General features: G+C 52.6%; 1 protein-coding gene and 1 long non-coding RNA gene across 5 annotated transcripts; both read left to right on the top strand.

The window, feature by feature from the left end:
* Nucleotides 1-227: 227 nt before the first annotated feature.
* Nucleotides 228-12,028, top strand: LOC131573391 (extracellular matrix organizing protein FRAS1-like). Of its 4 annotated transcripts, XM_058827317.1 has the most exons (11): nucleotides 228-408; nucleotides 1,225-1,361; nucleotides 1,562-1,710; nucleotides 1,999-2,109; nucleotides 3,898-4,048; nucleotides 4,349-4,456; nucleotides 4,623-4,782; nucleotides 5,112-5,228; nucleotides 5,322-5,987; nucleotides 6,301-6,447; nucleotides 11,774-12,028. In XM_058827317.1, exons 5-9 carry the CDS (start codon nucleotides 4,006-4,008, stop codon nucleotides 5,404-5,406), a joined length of 513 nt encoding a protein of 170 aa, XP_058683300.1. In that variant the 5' UTR covers nucleotides 228-408; nucleotides 1,225-1,361; nucleotides 1,562-1,710; nucleotides 1,999-2,109; nucleotides 3,898-4,005; the 3' UTR covers nucleotides 5,407-5,987; nucleotides 6,301-6,447; nucleotides 11,774-12,028. The 4 variants fall into 4 exon arrangements, with proteins under 4 accessions (XP_058683300.1, XP_058683301.1, XP_058683303.1 ...); XM_058827318.1 differs by lacking the exons at nucleotides 228-408; nucleotides 1,225-1,361 and having other exon boundaries at nucleotides 1,368-1,710; nucleotides 11,940-12,017; XM_058827320.1 differs by lacking the exons at nucleotides 228-408; nucleotides 1,225-1,361 and having other exon boundaries at nucleotides 1,368-1,710; nucleotides 11,988-12,010.
* Nucleotides 12,029-16,187: 4,159 nt separating this feature from the next.
* On the top strand, nucleotides 16,188-17,289 carry LOC131573130 (uncharacterized). The gene is made up of 2 exons (XR_009276135.1): nucleotides 16,188-16,226; nucleotides 17,014-17,289. It is a non-coding gene; the product is annotated as an uncharacterized LOC131573130 (long non-coding RNA).
* The last annotated feature ends 1,052 nt before the right edge of the window (nucleotides 17,290-18,341 follow it).

Below are 18,341 nucleotides of genomic sequence, written 5' to 3'. Positions count from 1 at the left end.
CCGAAAAGGCGGGAAAATGCAAGGACCCCGGGCGGTGGGTGTCTACTCGACTGCCTGACAAACACCCCGACGCCGACGCCGCTCCGGCGCAATTTTCCGCGGCTTTTCCGGCCGTGCCGACACGGGCTGTACGCTCAGCGGCACCGGGGCCGGACGCGAGCCAGCCGGGCTCCGACAGGCAGCGGTGAGGACGCCTCTCTCTGACGGGGTCCTTGCCGCGGCCGCGTTTTTGGGTTTGGCCCTCGCGGCGACCCGTACCTTCCCGCCGCTCCTCTCGCTCCGTGCTCTCCCCCCGGCCCGGGGAAATGGAGGAACCCCCCGATGGCTTCGGCTCCCAACGGTCGCTCCCCGGCGCTGGGTCCAGAGCGGCCCGAGGAGGGGATGCTCTGTGTGCCGGAACGGTGAGAGGTGCGGGCGGGTCGGGGGGAGTTTATCCACCGAGTATATACCTGGAAGTATAATGATGATCAAAATAGATATTAAAAAATATTGAAGATAAACGGGCTGCTTGGTTTTTATTTAGTTAGAGGCAGGGTTTTTAAATAAATAAGAAAAAAATAAATAAAATATTTCAAGAATGAATATGTAAAGGTATAGAGAAATATATATATATATATATATATGTAGGCATAAAAATAAGTAAAAATAAGTAATAGAAATATATATTGATTTATAATCTATAATATGATTTCTGTGCGTATAGATGGTAATATGATATATTTTAGGATATGTTATGTGTTATGTATATCAACAAGGTATATAAATCTGATAAAAAATATATATTAAAAGATTTTTAAATACCGTTTAAGATAAAGGGACTGTTTGGTTTTTATTAGGTTTGCTTTGGGGCTTTTAAATAAATACTACAAAAATAAAAACATAGAAATGTATATTAAATATATCAAGATATAGAGATATGTGCAACCAGAAAAGTAAAGAAATAGAAGTAATGCAAATATATACAAACAGGTTTATGTTTAATCTATATATCTACATTATATTTATTTAATAGATGTATTATATATATAATAAATATATATATAATTAAAATGTATATAATATATTTAATATATAATAATATATGTATACATGTTAAAATAATATATTTTGATACTTTATATATTGTGTGTTATATATAAATGAATATAGTATATAAATTTAAACACATGTTGTGGAAATAGATGTTAATTTTTTTTTTTTTATTATTTTCATTGTTTTGGTAAGTTTCTCAGAGGCAATCCTCCCGTTGCAGCTGCTGCCAGCACTGAAAACCTGTGTGCTTCGTGGTGTCCATCGCCCAGCTGGCAACGATTCCCTGGTGTTTGGTGCATTAAGTCACACCCAGCTGTGTGGGATGGCAGGTGAGCACATTGCCCGAGCCTTTTAGCTTTTCTGGCTCACACACAACTTCCTTTCCTTTTTTATATGGAAATCAGGGAAGAGGGTAGTGTATATTAGTATATTAGCATTTCTAGCAGATTTTTAACTGCCACTGATGCCCGTTCATCTTTGCAGTGTGGGTTTTCATGCTGACAAATCCTCTGCTTTGCCTTCTGCTCAGAGTCAGGTGGGCCCTTTATTGAACAGATTTATCTGCTACAAGGCTACGCAGAAGGATGGAAAGGAGGAACACAGGGGGGAAAAAAAAATAGATGAAAGGCCATGCATTGATCACCTGATGTACTCCAGAGACAAACATGGCTATTACAGGTAACATGGAGCAGCCCTTCTGGCCTTTTCAGTTGTATTCAGAGAGATGTTTGCCTGCTGTGAATATCTGGGTGCTTGGAGTTCACTCTGATTTTAACAAGCCCATCAATAATAAAACATTGTATTGATAGAGCAAGATCTACTTCTGTAAAGTTGTTGCTCCACAGAAAAGCAGCATAAAGAAGCTAGCTGGATTATTTGTATGATATGTAGCTTTTTTAGGATGTTTTGTTCTTTATATGGTGTTCATTTCAAATACAAGCGTGTGAACTTTGTGTTCCCTTTTAGGGGCTGGTTCTGGGGTAACAAGGAAACACAAGGCCTAAACACCTCTGGCTTGTCTGTCCAAGGATCTGCCTCAATTGTGGCTCCCATCCTTCTGAAGAACTCTTCAGCACAGTGAGTTACCTTCTATAACTATTTATTGTTGTATTGTTGTTGTGAGACCTCATTGCTGGGTGAGAAGACCAGGGGAAATTAAAGGCTGTATGCCACTGTTACTTCACTGAATTCTTGTACTCTGTTAAAATCAAAACAAAAGGGATTTACACTGTAAGAAACACTTAAATGTAAGTTAAGGTAAAGGTCACAGTGCTAAAACCTAAGAGCAGATAGCCTTGAGCTCCTTTATATTCCTACTCCTGCCTCCAGGGTATCATCAGCTATCCCCTAGATCTTGCAGTGGAAGAGATGCTGAACCATCAGCTGTTCCATATTCTACACCACGTGTCTTTTTACCATGCTCCTCTGAGAAGCATCTCTCCCTTCTCTGTTTCTTTGCAGACAAGAAGGGAGAAATTGGGATTGCCTTTGTTCTTTTGCCTGTTCATAAAAAGGCCGCTTGTGGCTGTGTGCAGTGGCAACTGCATCACAGAATCTTAGAGGTGATTATTCGCAGGTTAAGGAAATAATTCCCTTTTTTGTCACTGCTGCGCTGAATTTCATAGGCGTGTGTGTGGCTCGATGCCTAAGATATTTAAAGCAGGTTTTATTCTTACAGGGGTTTTGCACACTAAAGTGTGCGCCCAGGTTTTGTTTCCAGAAGTGAGGTGTAGCGCTGGGTGTTTCATTTGGTGTGTTACTTGTTCTGTTGTGTCAATAACTGCAGTGTCCTCCCTGTGCCTGTGTATTGCAGGGGCAGTCGAGTGCTGGTTATAAAGGTGGTGATAATTAGGAATAAGCTGTTTAAGCTTGGATAAATGTTTAGAAATCATTGCTTAGATATTGCTGTGTAAAACGCTCGCTCGCGGTGGGAGAATTCTCCAGGGTCAAGCTGTTCAGGTATGTGCAGTTTATTATATGGGTAAAGAGAGGGGAGAGCTGTGTCCGCCACCAGCCTCGGCGTCCACGTGGACGTTTCATTCGTTTTCCATTTATTTTATTCTCTAAATCTTCAGAGTGCCAGGAAAATACCGGGTTTTTTTAATGTAGGGCCATACTGGAAATACAAAACGTTCTCAGCTGGGCTCTCTTTTATAATTTTGGCTGTGTTCTCGGCCAATAGAAATGAGCAGAGGACAGAGCAGAGGCAGCTCAGTCCATGCTCCACAACATAGGATATTTTAGCTCATTCCGTAATTAAGAGACCAAAAGCCAAAAATGTTCCTCTAGAAACGAATGGCTTTCCCTGTTTGGGGTATCTCACTGTCCTCTCCTGGCTGCATTATCCATCTGCAGACCACTCAGTCTCCCCCAACCTCTTCCATTAAATTCCCAGCCCACATTGCTTGGACCAGCATTATCTCTCTTAATTCCTGCCAGCCTGGAACTTGTTCATGAAGTTTCCTTTTCTAGCTCCAATTGTTTGCACAAACCCAGAGGAGCCGCTTGGCCGGAGAAACTGCCCAGTGGAGCATGTGGAGCCTGGCCCCAGCCAGGCTGGAACATCTCCCCGAATTCTCCAGGGCGTACAAAGTACAGCTGCACTCTGCAGATAATAAATGGAGAGCTCTGGGAGGCCTGAGCAAGCAGAATTGCTCATTTTTAATTCACAGCCTTGGAAATCAGGGGGGTTTTGAGGTGAAATTGTGCCCAGAGTTCCTTTGTCCGGTGGTCCCAGGGAGCCTTAGCGCTGCCCCTGGATTACAATGCAGGTTTGTCTGAGGTGCCTGCACGTAAAGAACGTCCAGAGTCACCTCTGACTTCACTGGAAGGTGCATAACCCCCTTTTTGGGGTTTTATTGCCAGGTAAGGGACTCTGCCCAGTCCTTCCTGACAGTCCACGTCCCTCTCTCCGTGTCCTACATCTGTGTGACGGCACCGAGGGGCTGGGCTTCCCTGGAGCACCGCACCGAGATGGAGTTCTCCTTCTTCTACGACACCGTTCTCTGGAGGACAGGTGAGCCTGAGGCACTCCAAGGGCTATGGAAGAAGTGCTTCCTTCATGTTTTCCCCTTAGTTCCTGCAGTGCCCCCAGAGTCCTGAGGGAGCGGGGAACTCGGAATATTGCCTTCCTCTGTGCTTGCGGGGGGCTTAGGCAGCCGATGGCTGGCAGAGGGAGCGTGCAGCTGGCTCACTGGAGGGTGATCCCAACTGAACCCTGCCTTGTGGAGGTGTCCCAAACGCTTCTGGGGCTGGCAGAGCCCAGCAGAGGAGAGCGAAGGTGCTGTGTGGGCTCCCAGTGGCGCTGTCCTTGCAGGGATCCAGACGGACAGCGTGCTCTCGGCCCGCCTGCAGATAATCCCCATCTACATCCGCGAGGACGGACGGCTGGTCAGCGAGTTCAGGACGCAGGCCAAGTTCAGAGGTGAGGGCAGTGATCCTGGCAGGGACACAGAGCAGGGTCACACAGAGCTCTGCTCTGACGGCACAGGCAGCGGAACGAGTCCCTGTCCCTGCCGGGAGCCCCTCTGGCCCTGCGAGGTGGGGCCTCTCCGCGCTCTGCCTCCCGTCACCTCCTTGTCCTCCCCCAGCGCTGTTTGTCACGGAGCACCACAGCCTGCCAGATGTCAGGTCCTCTTTGAGAACTCCAGAGCACCTGGGAGGCATCGAATTTGACCTGCAGCTGCTGTGGAGTGCTCAGACTTTTGATTCTCCCTACCAGCTCTGGAGAGCAACCAGCTCCTACAACAGGTGAGGGCTGGGGGTGCAGTCCCCTCCAGCAGCTTCCCCCACAGCACCACGTTCTCCCTGGCACCCCTCCAGCAGCCACGCCAGCAATAGCACGGAATGCTCAGGAGCTTGGTTAGAGCTGGAGCACTGCTGTACTGAGAGAAAAATCAGCTCAGCCTCTTGGAAAGGAATTTTTCCAGCGGTGAAGCCTGTGGATAGACTGATCCCAGAGTCACACTTGGCCCTCGGGGACTGCCGGATGACATTGCTGGGGCAAGGGAGAGGTGCTGCCCTGGGTGAAGAGCTTTGAGCTCTGCTTGGTGGCTGCAGGGTCTCCTGTCTGTTCCCAGGAAGGATTACTCTGGAGAATACACCATGTTCCTGATCCCCTGCACGGTGCAGCCCACGCAGCCGTGGGCAGAGCCTGGAGCCAAGCCCCTGCCCTGCACGGCTCACGCTCCCGAGCGGTAAGAGGGCAGGAGGGCAGGCTCGGCCCCTTTGGGGTGCACACCTGTCCAGACCTCATCTCCCCTTTGTTTCCTTCCTTGTCCCAATTGCAGGTTTTTGATCCTGATCACCTTCCAGCAGACAAGCCGCCCAGTTCCAGTTGTTTACTCCCAGAACACAAGAGTTTCAGATCTGTAACGACGAGAAGGTTTTTCTAATGGACCCCACCAAATCGGAAAGGTCTCTGGCAGAAATGGATTACAAGGGGGGCTTTTTCCAAGGGTAGGATTTACCTCTCCTCTTCTGCTTGTGCCCAGCGTTTCTGCTTTCACAGCTTCCATTCCCTGGAGAGGAAAGGGCAAAACCCACAGGTAGCTTTGCCTCTTCTACAGCAATCATTGACATCTTACAGCCCTGTGAAAGAGCAGCGTGCTCTGGCACCGCGTTTTGTCACTCCCACCCACCGAGCCCTTCCCAAACAACCCAAACCCTTCTGAACACGGACACTTGGCTCTAGCAGCGTTTTCCTGCTTGGGAAATTTCACCTGCCCCTCTTTGTCCCGACCTCCCCAGGGCAGATCCTGTACGGGCACGTGCTCTGGCACCCGGAACAAAACCTCAACGCTGCTTACAAGCTGCAGCTGGAGAAGGTCAACCTGTGCACAGGCAGGGATGGCTACGTGCCCTTCCTCGACCCCACGGGTACCGTCTACAACGAGGGGCCCCGGTACGGCTGCATCCAGCCCAACAAGTACCTGAAACACCGATTCCTCCTCCTGGTGAGTGCTCTGCTCCTGCTTCTTCCCGTTTGGGATTTGCTCTGGCAACCCGCAGGTGGTGGCTGCAAAGGGATAAGGGAGCCCGTGGGGGATGTTTTGTGCTGCTGCTGCTGCTGCTGCTGCTGCAAGCTGTGAACACCAGATCAGTTTTTCCCCACCCTTGGAGTGTGTTCCTGAATCGGTGCCCACGTGTAGGTGTGGAGATGGGGCATTCGGACTAGATCCCTGACACAGGTGTTTGGTGGGGCTCTGGCTTCCAGCCTCCCTTGGGAAAGCAGACAGCATCCCTCACGCCACTTCTCTGACTTTCCAGGACCAAAACCAGCCAGAAGTGAGGGATAAGTATTTCCACGATGTGCCTTTTGACGCCCACTTTGCTTCCCAGCTGTCCGAGTTCCACTCGGTGAGCAGCATGCCCGGAGTTGATGGATTTACTCTCAAGGTGGATGCTCTCTACAAGGTATGTTGTAGTCTAGGGCATTGCGCTGCGGAAGAATTCGGGATGTAACGAGAAGCTGCTAGACCCCCTCTCTGTTAGGATAGTAAAACCTCCTGCAATTAGCCAGTAGCACCCAGGTGTGACGTATGTAGGTGGGAGTAACACAGTGACCCTAGGTTATAAATTGTCAAATTCCCCTGCAATAAACGCCATTGCTTCGCCATCCATCATATTGATGTCTTGTGGGTAGATTGGCCAGGGTGGCCCTGGAGAGAGGCCACGGGGCTGGCTCCTGGACTGGGGTGTTTGCCTTGCTTGGAAAACCCACAATTGGTGCCCGAAACCCGGGAGGAAAAGTGGGAAAAAATCCAGAAAGCGAGGAATCCCTGAAAAAACAGGAGCAGCGGTCAGGACAGGCTGGACCTTTCCTGGACGAGGGAGACGTCCCTGCATCTTGAACGACGATGGACCCAAGGATAAAGGTCGTATCTGAACTATATAAACAGTGGGGTGTAGACTCTAAATCTAAGGATTTTATGCTTGCTGTTACACAGCTTTTACAAATCGGTATTATAGAACAGCCAGTGGACATTCTTCACCCTGAGGTGTGGGAGAAATGTACCAGAGCTCTGGCTAATGAAACGGTAGATTCTGTTAATCTGAAACATTTTAAGTTGTGGGGGAAGGTCGTTAAGGCCTTGAAAAAAGCTAGACAAAAGCAGGAAGCCTGGACAGCAGCAAAAAGCTGTCTGTTGGTCACCCCAAAACTAGGGGTGAGTGCTACAACACAAACTTTAGAGTCCCCAGATGAGAGTAGCTCAGCTGAGCAGAAGGGGACACAGGAGGACGATATGCCCCCTAAAACCCCAAACCCTGAGCTGCTCTCAGAAGGGCAACAGAAAACAAGAGATTTTTTGGAAAATTTAACAGAAGAAGCCAGAAATGTAGCAAAGAAAGTAAGGGGAGATACATCCCCCCTTGGACTTAAAGATGGCGCTGAGAAAAATGTTACAGAGCGGGAAAAGTATGTCTTTAACAAAGAACAAAAGCTGGCCTTGGAAGATGGGCACAGTTGGGGAGTTGAGAGAGATAAGAAATGTAGAGAAGAAAGCAGAGGATGCGTGCAGAATTCTTGGAATGCAGAGGCAATGGAAAGGAGGGGTGGCAAAGGGCGGGTTAGAGCCTGGAGTGAGGGGCGAAGGGAAAGGTGGGATGGAGGCGGAGTGGAGCCAGGGGGGAGGGAACAGCCCAAGGAAAAGGCACAGCAAGCAGGAAGCAGCTGAGCAGTTGAGTTCCAACTGTAACCGAGACACGAGCGGTTCAACCCCGCCCCCCGGGAAGAAGCGCTGGGATAATAGCGAGTTTGCTACAAAGTCATGATTTCTTGAGTTTTTAAAAGGTGTTTATGTACCCTTTTGGAGTTAATTTTGTGTTTAAAGTAATTATGAGTTTATGCAATTGGAGTTTTCAGAGCTTTTCTCAGATTTAAAAAGTAGCTCGGCGTGGACGAGTTGAGAAAACACACAGAAACCAAAGCAACAAAGCAAAAGAAAAACAACAAAAAGCTGGACATTTTTGAGAGGGATAAAAAAGAGAGAGTTTTAATTAGACAATTTAAAAATTAGAAGCTTTATAAATTGTATTATTTATAAATTAGCAAATTGTTGTAATTAAAATTGAGATTTAAAAATAAGTTTTTATTGAAGTGCCTTTAAAAATAGATTAAAAAGTTTAAATGTTGTATTTTTGTATCCCAAGAAACTTAAAAGATTCTTGCTTTGTTTCAGTAATTTTAAAGTTATGTTAATTATATATTACCCATTTGCTGAGTTTTTGACAATTTTAATAAGGAAATTTTAATGTGAATTTTTTTTGGTAAATAAAACACATATAACAGCATATATATCAATTTGGATTTTAGATTTTAATTTAAAAATTAGACTTGATGTTCCTGAAAAGTGCTACAAAAGCTAAATGACAACTTGCCCAATCCTGTGTTGTGGCTTTTTGTTAGAGAAGCTGCACTTTAGAATTTTAACTAATTTGAACATGTATTAGGCAAATTCTTGTTGTGAATGAGTATTTTTAGTAATATTTGCAGTTATTGTGGGTTATTCTCAAAGCTAGATAACATAGAATTGTGATGTATTTGTTTTATTTTTATAATTTTTATAGTGAATCCATGTTATTGTTATATTGTGTTTAAGGAGTATATATCAGGCTTTTAGTTGCTTTTTGTAGTAACAGAATAAGATTGAGTTGTGTTTTTATTTGGCATAGATTGGGTGTTGGTAGAATTGAGGATAGTCAAGTTTTGTAATGTTTGGGCTTGAATGTTTTTGGGTTGAGTTTTCTAACTTGGATATTCTTTTAAGGTTAAGTTTGTTATTTCCTTTTGTTATAAATAATTATTGTTAAGTTTAAATGTTGTTTAATTTGAATTGTTTTATGTTTTATTAGAAACACTTGTTTAAATTGCAAAGTATAGTTATTTTCCTAGAAATATGAAGACAGCTACAACTGAAGCAACTGTGATAAACCACTGATGAACACCTGCTTGTGGACAGAAATGAATGCAGACTGTGACACCCTAGACTTCATTGGGAGTTCTATTTAGTTGTTGCAATTTTTGCAGTTTTGTTTGCTATAACTTTATTATTTTTCAGTGTTTCCAGAATTTTAAAAAGATATACCATTGCTAAGGATTAGCTGCCATAAAAGAAGCTTCAAATTAAACCAACTGCTGAATGATTTAATTAGTCTGGTACCTGAGACTTCTGATCATTTGCTTTGTACAAATGCATTTTAACAGTTTGCTGTGCTGTAAGCATCTCATAGCTGTTGCTATTGAAAACCTTGTTTTAAAAATGAGTTAAGAGGCATCTTTCCAGTTTAAAGTCTAAGGCCCTGGCCAAGTCTTAACTTTACCTGGACAGAATGTTTGCTAACAGATCCAGATGTTTTCTGTCCTAAATCAGGATTTGAGTCACTTTTTGACTTTGCAATTTGACCCTATTAATATAACAGCTGGATCAATTTTGAAGTGGGCTTGGAGAATCATTTTCCGGAGGTGATGATCCAATCCTTCACTGATTTTTTGTTTCTGTTTGTTAAATATGAGATGCTGGTGCAGTGTTTTAATAATTAACAGTATTTTTATATTGATTGATTTTTAACTGTTATAGGTTTTTACTGATTGTGTATAAGGTTTTGTGTTAATGTTGAACAGAAATACATTTCATTTTTATTTTTTTAAGAAAACGGGGGAAATTGATACCCTAAAAGCAATTTGATTAGTGTAATTCATTAACTTTAAGAGAGAAGTGCCTGTGTTTTGTTGGCAGGTTCAGAAAAGTCACCTGTCCATTTGACCAGACTGTCTGCCTCTGAACACACGAGATCCAGTGAACAGAGATGTCATCACACAGCCTTGGTACTCCAGACTTGGATCAGAAGTGGAGCTGTCAGGACACAGTTGTGTCTGAACAATACACAGACAGTTGCCAACAGAAATTTTATGTTGTTATTATGATGTGGTGTTTCTATTAATTTTTCAGTTGTCCTTTGTTTTAAGATTTAGAAGGGTTTGAGGAACAACTTGAACATCGAAGCCCTCAGTCACCGATCAGCTGCCAGCTGACATCACAGGAGCAGTGAACATTCCAGGACTGAATCGTGTTGGAGAAATTCTGTAGAAGATTTGGGAAGTGTAGAGACTCCATCTAACTATATATAAAGTAAATTGTAATTGTGTGTTTATCCTTTTAACAAATTGCTTTCACGCTTAGACTACATATATACCAGAACACGTGTGTTAGAAGTAGTTAGATAATAGTTTAAGGTAAAGTGTTTAGTCTGTGTAGTAATTGTTATGTTAGTATAAAATATAAGTATTTTCCTTTAAGAGGTAGTGTAAGCATCTTTAAAGGTTCATTTAACGTTAAAAGTTTTAACTGTGAGTTTGTAAGCATGGTGTCATTTACATGGTAAACTGCTTATAGTAATTGTGCTGTTTATAGTTATAACACCTGAAGCAGTGAGCCCCGGTTTTGTGGTACAAGCTGAAAACCCATGATCTAATAGTCAAGCCCTTGCATTTACACCCAAAGCTTTAACTCCTCTGCTGACTTTTGTGTATTAGCTGTTATCATCCCCAGGGTCCTATACCACTCCAAAGAAGAAGTGGACCAGTACCTTGAGCGAGCAGGCCGCCTTCAGAAAAGAGAGCTGTTGACAGGACTGTCAATAGCAATGCTGCTCGGCTTGGGAGCAACTGGAGCAGCCACGGGTGTCTCCGCTCCGATAACCCAGAGTCAGAGTCTCTCTCAGCTACAGATGACTGTAGATGAAGATCTACAGAGAATTGAGAAATCCGTATCCTTTTTAGAAAAGTCAGTCTCCTCCCTCTCTGAAGCTCTGAAGTTGTTTTGCAGAACAGGCGAGGTCTCGACCTTCTATTCATGCAGCAAGGAGGCCTCTGCATTGCCCTGAACAAAGAATGCTGCTTCTACGCTGACCACACCGGAGTAGTGAGAGACACCATGGCAGAGCTACGAGACAGGCTGTCTCAACGGAGAGCAGAGAGAGAAGCCCAGCAAAACTGGTTCCAGTCCTGGTTCAACCAATCTCTGTGGCTAACCACCCTGGTGTCTACCCTGATTGGACCAGTTGTGATGATTTTATTCGTGCTAATCTTTGGACCCTGTGTTTTAAATAAGCTTGTATCCTTTGTTAAAAGCTGACTAGAAAAAGTTAACATTTTGTTTATAGAAAGGCAACAGATGCTTTAAAAATATACTTAGTCACCGCTTGTGCCTCATATTTACTAATGAAAACTGTAGTATCCATTTTATAAGCTTTTAGCCTTTTAGTTAAGTATTTTATATTTTATTCAATTTTATATTATCCATTTTTAAAACTTTATAATATAGATAAGTTAGACAAAGTGTTTAGAAATACGTATAAAAAATAACATTAGAATTTTTAAGACTAATATACCTTATATTTTAGCAAACTAATTATTCATAGAGAGAGGGGAATATGTTGTAGTCTAGGGCATTGCGCTGCGGAAGAATTCGGGATGTAACGAGAAGCTGTTAGACCCCCCTCTCTGTTAGGATAGCAAAACCTGCAATTAGCCAATAGCACTTAGGTGTGACGTATGTAGATGGGAGTAACACAGTGACCCTAGGTTATAAATTGTCAAATTTCCCCGCAATAAACGCCATTGCTTCGCCATCCATCATATTGATGTCTTGTGGGTAGATTGGCCAGGGTGGCCCGGGAGAGAGGCCACGGGGCTGGCTCCTGGACTAGGGTGTTTGCCTTGCTTGGAAAACCCACAAAGGTATGTAGTACCCAGTGCTTTTGGTAGCCCAAAATGGACTTCTCTGTCCAGGACCTCCCAAACACTTGGTGAATTGTAGACTCTGGGCCTTCAGAATTCACCTCTGATACAAGAAATGAAGATTAGGATGTTAGTCCCGTAATTTCATTTTTTTTTTTTCCCTGAGGCACTCATGAGAAAGCTCTTTAAAAACACATTATTCGTGTTCCTGAAGGAATTAATGCCATCGCAAAGGCAGGACACCTCACTGCGTGGTCCGTGCTCCCGAGGAGCTCCCCTTGAACACCCGAGGTGGAGCTGCCCCGAAGGCGGCGGGCGGCCGCTGCTGCACCGGCAGGAACCTTCATCCACCGAGGGACGCGGCGGCCTCTGCCAGGGCCAGGGCAGGAAAGTGAAGCAGGTGCACATGGAAGTCAAAGTCCACGGCAATTTGCACGACGGCACGGAAGTTTCATGGAGCACACGCATTGGGAAAAGCTTTTTATAAACTGTAAAATAAAGATAATCCAAAACTGAAAAGCCACCTGGGTATTTTTTTAGTCTGGTGAGGAGGGGCAGCTGTCAATTCCCCCTGCTCCCGTCTTAGCGGCTGCACCGCTGCCCTCCCTCCGTGCTGCTCCAGCTCTCCCGGGCTTAAGTGGGCAGGGTGGGGAAGCCAGCTCCCACCGCTGGCATGTGGGAGCTCTGAGCCAGCCGAGGAGCAGCCGGGTTCCTCTTCCTGTCCTCCGGAAGAGAGTAAAGCTAAAATCACCCGCTGTGATCGGGGTGTCCCTTCTTGCGCCGCCCCGCCGGTCCCCCTCATTCCCCTGGGGCGCGGCGGGCCGGAGCCCCACGGAGCTGCTGGGCCGGGGCAGGGAAGGACGGAGACGAGGGCGCCCAGCGCGGCTCGGGCCCCGCCGCGGCCTCGGGGCTGGCGGAGCGGGGGGGGACGGGCCGGGAGCGCTCCGGGGCTGCGGGACCGGCCCTGCCCAGGCCGGGGCGCCGCGTCCGCACCGGGACCCGCAGCGCTCCCGCAGCCGGAACCGCCCTCCCGCGGCGATCCCGGTACCGATCCCGATCCACCCCACGGGGGAGAGGCGGCACCGCCCGGGACCCCAGGGCGGACACCGGCAGGACCCGAACACCCCATCCCAGCTCCGGTTGCGGGCTCCGTCACCCGCTTTCGGTCAGCCCCGTCCCGGCATCGCGGCAGGAGGGGGAGTCGAGTCCCGGCGAGGGAGTGCCCCGTCCCCAGCCTTGTCTCAGCCCCAATCCGGCCATGCTCCGCCACCCCCGAGACCCGCCACCCGGGGCCGGCCGGGGGAGAGGCGGCACCGCTCCGCCGGCGGACACCGGCAGGACTCTGCCCCGCCGCAGACCCCGTCCCGAGCCGCGGCCCCGCAGGGCTCGGAGCGGAGCCCGCCGGGAGCAGCCCCCGGGCCGGGGCTCGACCAGCGCCGAGCGAGAGTCGCGGGCCAGCGGCACGGGGGGCGGGGCCGCATGAGGAGCGGGGCCACGGGGCACAGCCCGACCGCACCTGGGAACTGCCGGGGGTCCCGGGCGGCGCCGCCTGTCCGCCATCGGGCGGATCGAGCCGGCACCGGGCCCGGGATCGGGATCGGTTCCGGGCCCGGGATGGCGGCGGCGGTTCCCGTTGCGGACTCGGCGCCCCCCGCCCGGCCCCGGGACCGCGGCACGAAGGGGGCGAGGCCAGGGAGAGGGGGGCCCGGCACAGGTGTGAGGGGCGGGGGCACGGAGCGCGTGCGCAGCTCGGGACAGCAGAGCGCGTGCGCGGCGCGGGGCCGCCTCAGGTGTGCGGGACGGGGCCGACACAGGTGTGAGGGGCTCCAGAGCGGCTGCGCGGGGCGGGACCGAGGGCATTTAAACCCCGGAAGGGCGGCGGCCGCCATTTGCTCCAGTACCGGGTGGAGGCGGCTGCGGCCGCTCCGGTGAGGCGCTTCTCTCTCTTCTCCGCTTTTATCTCTCTTTTCTGCTTTTATCTCTCCTTTCTCTGCTTTTCTCTCCTGTTTCTCTCTCCCGTCTCCTTCTCTCCCCTCTCTGCTCTTGTCCCCCGTCTCCCCCTCACACCGCCCGCTCCCTCTCTCCCCTCACCTCCCCGCCCGCCCCCTCCTCCCCAACCTGAGCCCCGCCTCTGTTCCTCCTCTGTCTCTTCCTCCCGCTCCCTCCTCACCCGGCCCAACCTGGCTCTGCCCTCCGTTCTCCTTCTGTCACCGCTCCCTTCCCCTGCTCCTTCTTTCTCCCCTCCGCCGTCCCTGCCCCGGCCGCCCCGGCCTCTCTTCTCCCTGTGTGCCGTACGCCCCTGTTTGTCCGTGTCCCCCTTCTCCTCTCCTTGGCGGCGCTGTCGCCCCTCTGTCTCTGCCGCCCCTTCCTTCTCTGTCCCTTGTCCCTTTCTGTCTTCCCCCGCAGCCGCGGGGCTCGGGGCGCCGGATAATAAAGCCCAGAGGGCCGGAGCCGGCGCCCCCGGCGGGAATCCCCTCACGGGGCCGGAGCCCGCGGTGCGGGTCCCCCCACGCACAACACCGCCCCACACTGCCGGGTGTCCCCACATCACACTGGGGGCTGAGGGGGGCCGGGGCTGGGAGGGGGGCTTAGGGTGGGCCCCCTCCTCCGGAGGGGTCCTGGGGTGGGTTAGCGAGGGTTGGGGGGCCGGGGGGGGGGGATTTGGGATGGGGGGGTTTGGGAAGGGCCCCCTCGTTAGGAGGGGGTCCCGGGTGGGGGGGGTGGGTTAGGGAGGGCCCCCTCCGGAGGAGGGGGTCCCGGGGAGGGGCGGGGGAATGGGCCCCCTCCGGAGGGGGGGGCCCGGGGTGGGAGGGGCTGGGGGGTTCCGCCCCCCTAAACCCCTCCCACCCCGCCCCCCCTCCGGAGGGGGCCCCGCACTCCGCCCCTCCCCAGGACCCCTCCTCCGGACAGGGGCCCGCGGGGGGGGGGGGGGGGGCAGCAGGCTGGGTCACGTCACTCTGCACTGTAATCGCACATTTGTGTGAAACGACCGCACTCCCCCCTCCTATTCCCCCCCCACCCACCCCCGCCCCCCCCCCCCCCCCCCCCCCCCCCCGCGGGCCCCTGTCCGGAGGAGGGGGTCCTGGGGAGGGGCCGGGCAGGGCTCTAAGTGGGAGGGGCTTAGGGGGGGCGGAACCCCTCCCCAGCCCCCTCCCACCCCGGGCCCCCTTCTCCGGAGGGGGCCCCGCCCCTCGCCCCTCCCCAGGACCCCCTCCTCCGGAGGGGGCCCTCCCTAACCCACCCCCCCCACCCGGGACCCCCTCCTAACGAGGGGGCCCTTCACCCAAACCCCCCCATCCCAACCCCCCCCCCCCCCGGCCCCCCAACCCTCGCTAACCCACCCCAGGACCCCTCCGGAGGAGGGGGCCCACCCTAAGCCCCCCTCCCAGCCCCGGCCCCCCTCAGCCCCCAGTGTGATGTGGGGACACCCGGCAGTGTGGGGCGGTGTTGTGCGTGGGGGGACCCGCACCGCGGGCTCCGGCCCCGTGAGGGGATTCCCGCCGGGGGCGCCGGCTCCGGCCCTCTGGGCTTTATTATCCGGCGCCCCGAGCCCCGCGGCTGCGGGGGAAGACAGAAAGGGACAAGGGACAGAGAAGGAAGGGGCGGCAGAGACAGAGGGGCGACAGCGCCGCCAAGGAGAGGAGAGGGGGACACGGACAAACAGGGGCGTACGGCACACAGGGAGAAGAGAGGCCGGGGCGGCCGGGGCAGGGACGGCGGAGGGGAGAAAGAAGGAGCAGGGGAAGGGAGCGGTGACAGAAGGAGAACGGAGGGCAGAGCCAGGTTGGGCCGGGTGAGGAGGGAGCGGGAGGAAGAGACAGAGGAGGAACAGAGGCGGGGCTCAGGTTGGGGAGGAGGGGGCGGGCGGGGAGGTGAGGGGAGAGAGGGAGCGGGCGGTGTGAGGGGGAGACGGGGGACAAGAGCAGAGAGGGGAGAGAAGGAGACGGGAGAGAGAAACAGGAGAGAAAAGCAGAGAAAGGAGAGATAAAAGCAGAAAAGAGAGATAAAAGCGGAGAAGAGAGAGAAGCGCCTCACCGGAGCGGCCGCAGCCGCCTCCACCCGGTACTGGAGCAAATGGCGGCCGCCGCCCTTCCGGGGTTTAAATGCCCTCGGTCCCGCCCCGCGCAGCCGCTCTGGGAGCCCCTCACACCTGTGTCGGCCCCCGTCCCGCACACCTGAGGCGGCCCCGCGCCGCGCACGCGCTCTGCTGTCCCGAGCTGCGCACGCGCTCCGTGCCCCCGCCCCCTCACACCTGTGCCGGGCCCCCCTCTCCCCTGGCCTCGCCCCCTTCGTGCCGCGGTCCCGGGGGCCGGGCGGGGGGCGCCGAGTCCGCAACGGGAACCGCCGCCGCCATCCCGGGCCCGGAACCGATCCCGATCCCGGGCCCGGTGCCGGCTCGAATCCGCCCGATGGCGGACAGGCGGCGCCGCCCGGGACCCCCGGCAGTTCCCAGGTGCGGTCGGGCTGTGCCCCGTGGCCCCGCTCCTCATGCGGCCCCGCCCCCGTGCCGCTGGCCCGCGACCTCTCGCTCGGCGCTGGTCGAGCCCCGGCCCGGGGGCTGCTCCCGGCGGGCTCCGCTCCGAGCCCTGCGGGGCCGCGGCTCGGGACGGGGTCTGCGGCGGGGCAGAGTCCTGCCGGTGTCCGCCGGCGGAGCGGTGCCGCCTCTCCCCCGGCCGGCCCGGGTGGCGGGTCTCGGGGGTGGCGGAGCATGGCCGGATTGGGGCTGAGACAAGGCTGGGGACGGGGCACTCCCTCGCCGGGACTCGACTCCCCCCTCCTGCCGCGATGCCGGGACGGGGCTGACCGAAAGCGGGTGACGGAGCCCGCAACCGGAGCTGGGATGGGGTGTTCGGGTCCCTGCCGGTTTCCGTCCGCCTGGGGTCCCGGGCCGGTGCCGGCCTCTCCCCCGTGGGGTGGATCGGGATCGGTTACCGGGATCGCCGCGGGAGGGCGGTTCCGGCTTGCGGGAGCGCTGCGGGTCCCGGTGCGGACGCGGCGCCCCGGCCTGGGCAGGGCCGGTCCCGCAGCCCCGGAGCGACTCCCGGCCCGTCCCCCCCCGCTCCGCCAGCCCCGAGGCCGCGGCGGGGCCCGAGCCGCGCTGGGCGCCCTCGTCTCCGTCCTTCCCCTGCCCCGGCCCAGCAGCTCCGTGGGGCTCCGGCCCGCCGCGCCCCAGGGGAATGAGGGGGACCGGCTGGGGGCGGCGCAAGAAGGGACACCCCGATCACAGCGGGTGATTTTAGCTTTACTCTCTTCCGGAGGACAGGAAGAGGAACCCGGCTGCTCCTCGGCTGGCTCAGAGCTCCCACATGCCAGCGGTGGGAGCTGGCTTCCCCACCCTGCCCACTTAAGCCCGGGAGAGCTGGAGCAGCACGGAGGGAGGGCAGCGGTGCAGCCGCTAAGACGGGAGCAGGGGGAATTGACAGCTGCCCCTCCTCACCAGACTAAAAAAATACCCAGGTGGCTTTTCAGTTTTGGATTATCTTTATTTTACAGTTTATAAAAAGCTTTTCCCAATGCGTGTGCTCCATGAAACTTCCGTGCCGTCGTGCAAATTGCCGTGGACTTTGACTTCCATGTGCACCTGCTTCACTTTCCTGCCCTGGCCCTGGCAGAGGCCGCCGCGTCCCTCGGTGGATGAAGGTTCCTGCGGTGCAGCAGCGGCCGCCCGCCGCCCCCGGGGCAGCCCCGGGGCAGCTCCACCTCGGGTGTTCAAGGGGAGCTCCTCGGGAGCACGGACCACGCAGTGAGGTGTCCTGCCTTTGCGATGGCATTAATTCCTTCAGGAACACGAATAATGTGTTTTTAAAGAGCTTTCCTCATGAGTGCCTCAGGGGAAAAAAAAAAAATGAAATTACGGGACTAACATCCTAATCTTCATTTCTTGTATCAGAGGTGAATTCTGAAGGCCCAGAGTCTACAATTCACCAAGTGTTTGGGAGGTCCTGGACAGAGAAGTCCATTTTGGGCTACCAAAAGCACTGGGTACTACATACCTTTGTGGGTTTTCCAAGCAAGGCAAACACCCTAGTCCAGGAGCCAGCCCGTGGCCTCTCTCCCGGGCCACCCTGGGCCAATCTACCCACAAGACATCAATATGATGGATGGCGAAGCAATGGCGTTTATTGCGGGGAAATTTGACAATTTATAACCTAGGGTCACTGTGTTACTCCCATCTACATACGTCACACCTAAGTGCTATTGGCTAATTGCAGGTTTTGCTATCCTAACAGAGAGGGGGGTCTAACAGCTTCTCGTTACATCCCGAATTCTTCCGCAGCGCATGCCCTAGACTACAACATATTCCCCTCTCTCTATGAATAATTAGTTTGCTAAAATATAAGGTATATTAGTCTTAAAAATTCTAATGTTATTTTTTATACGTATTTCTAAACACTTTGTCTAACTTATCTATATTATAAAGTTTTAAAAATGGATAATATAAAATTGAATAAAAATATAAAATACTTAACTAAAAGGCTAAAAGCTTATAAAATGGATACTACAGTTTTCATTAGTAAATATGAGGCACAAGCGGTGACTAAGTATATTTTTAAAGCATCTGTTGCCA

This window comes from Poecile atricapillus, chromosome Z, assembly GCF_030490865.1.
Source record: "Poecile atricapillus isolate bPoeAtr1 chromosome Z, bPoeAtr1.hap1, whole genome shotgun sequence".
Classification (NCBI taxonomy): Eukaryota; Metazoa; Chordata; class Aves; order Passeriformes; family Paridae; genus Poecile; species Poecile atricapillus.
This window is presented reverse-complemented; position numbering and strand designations above follow the sequence as displayed.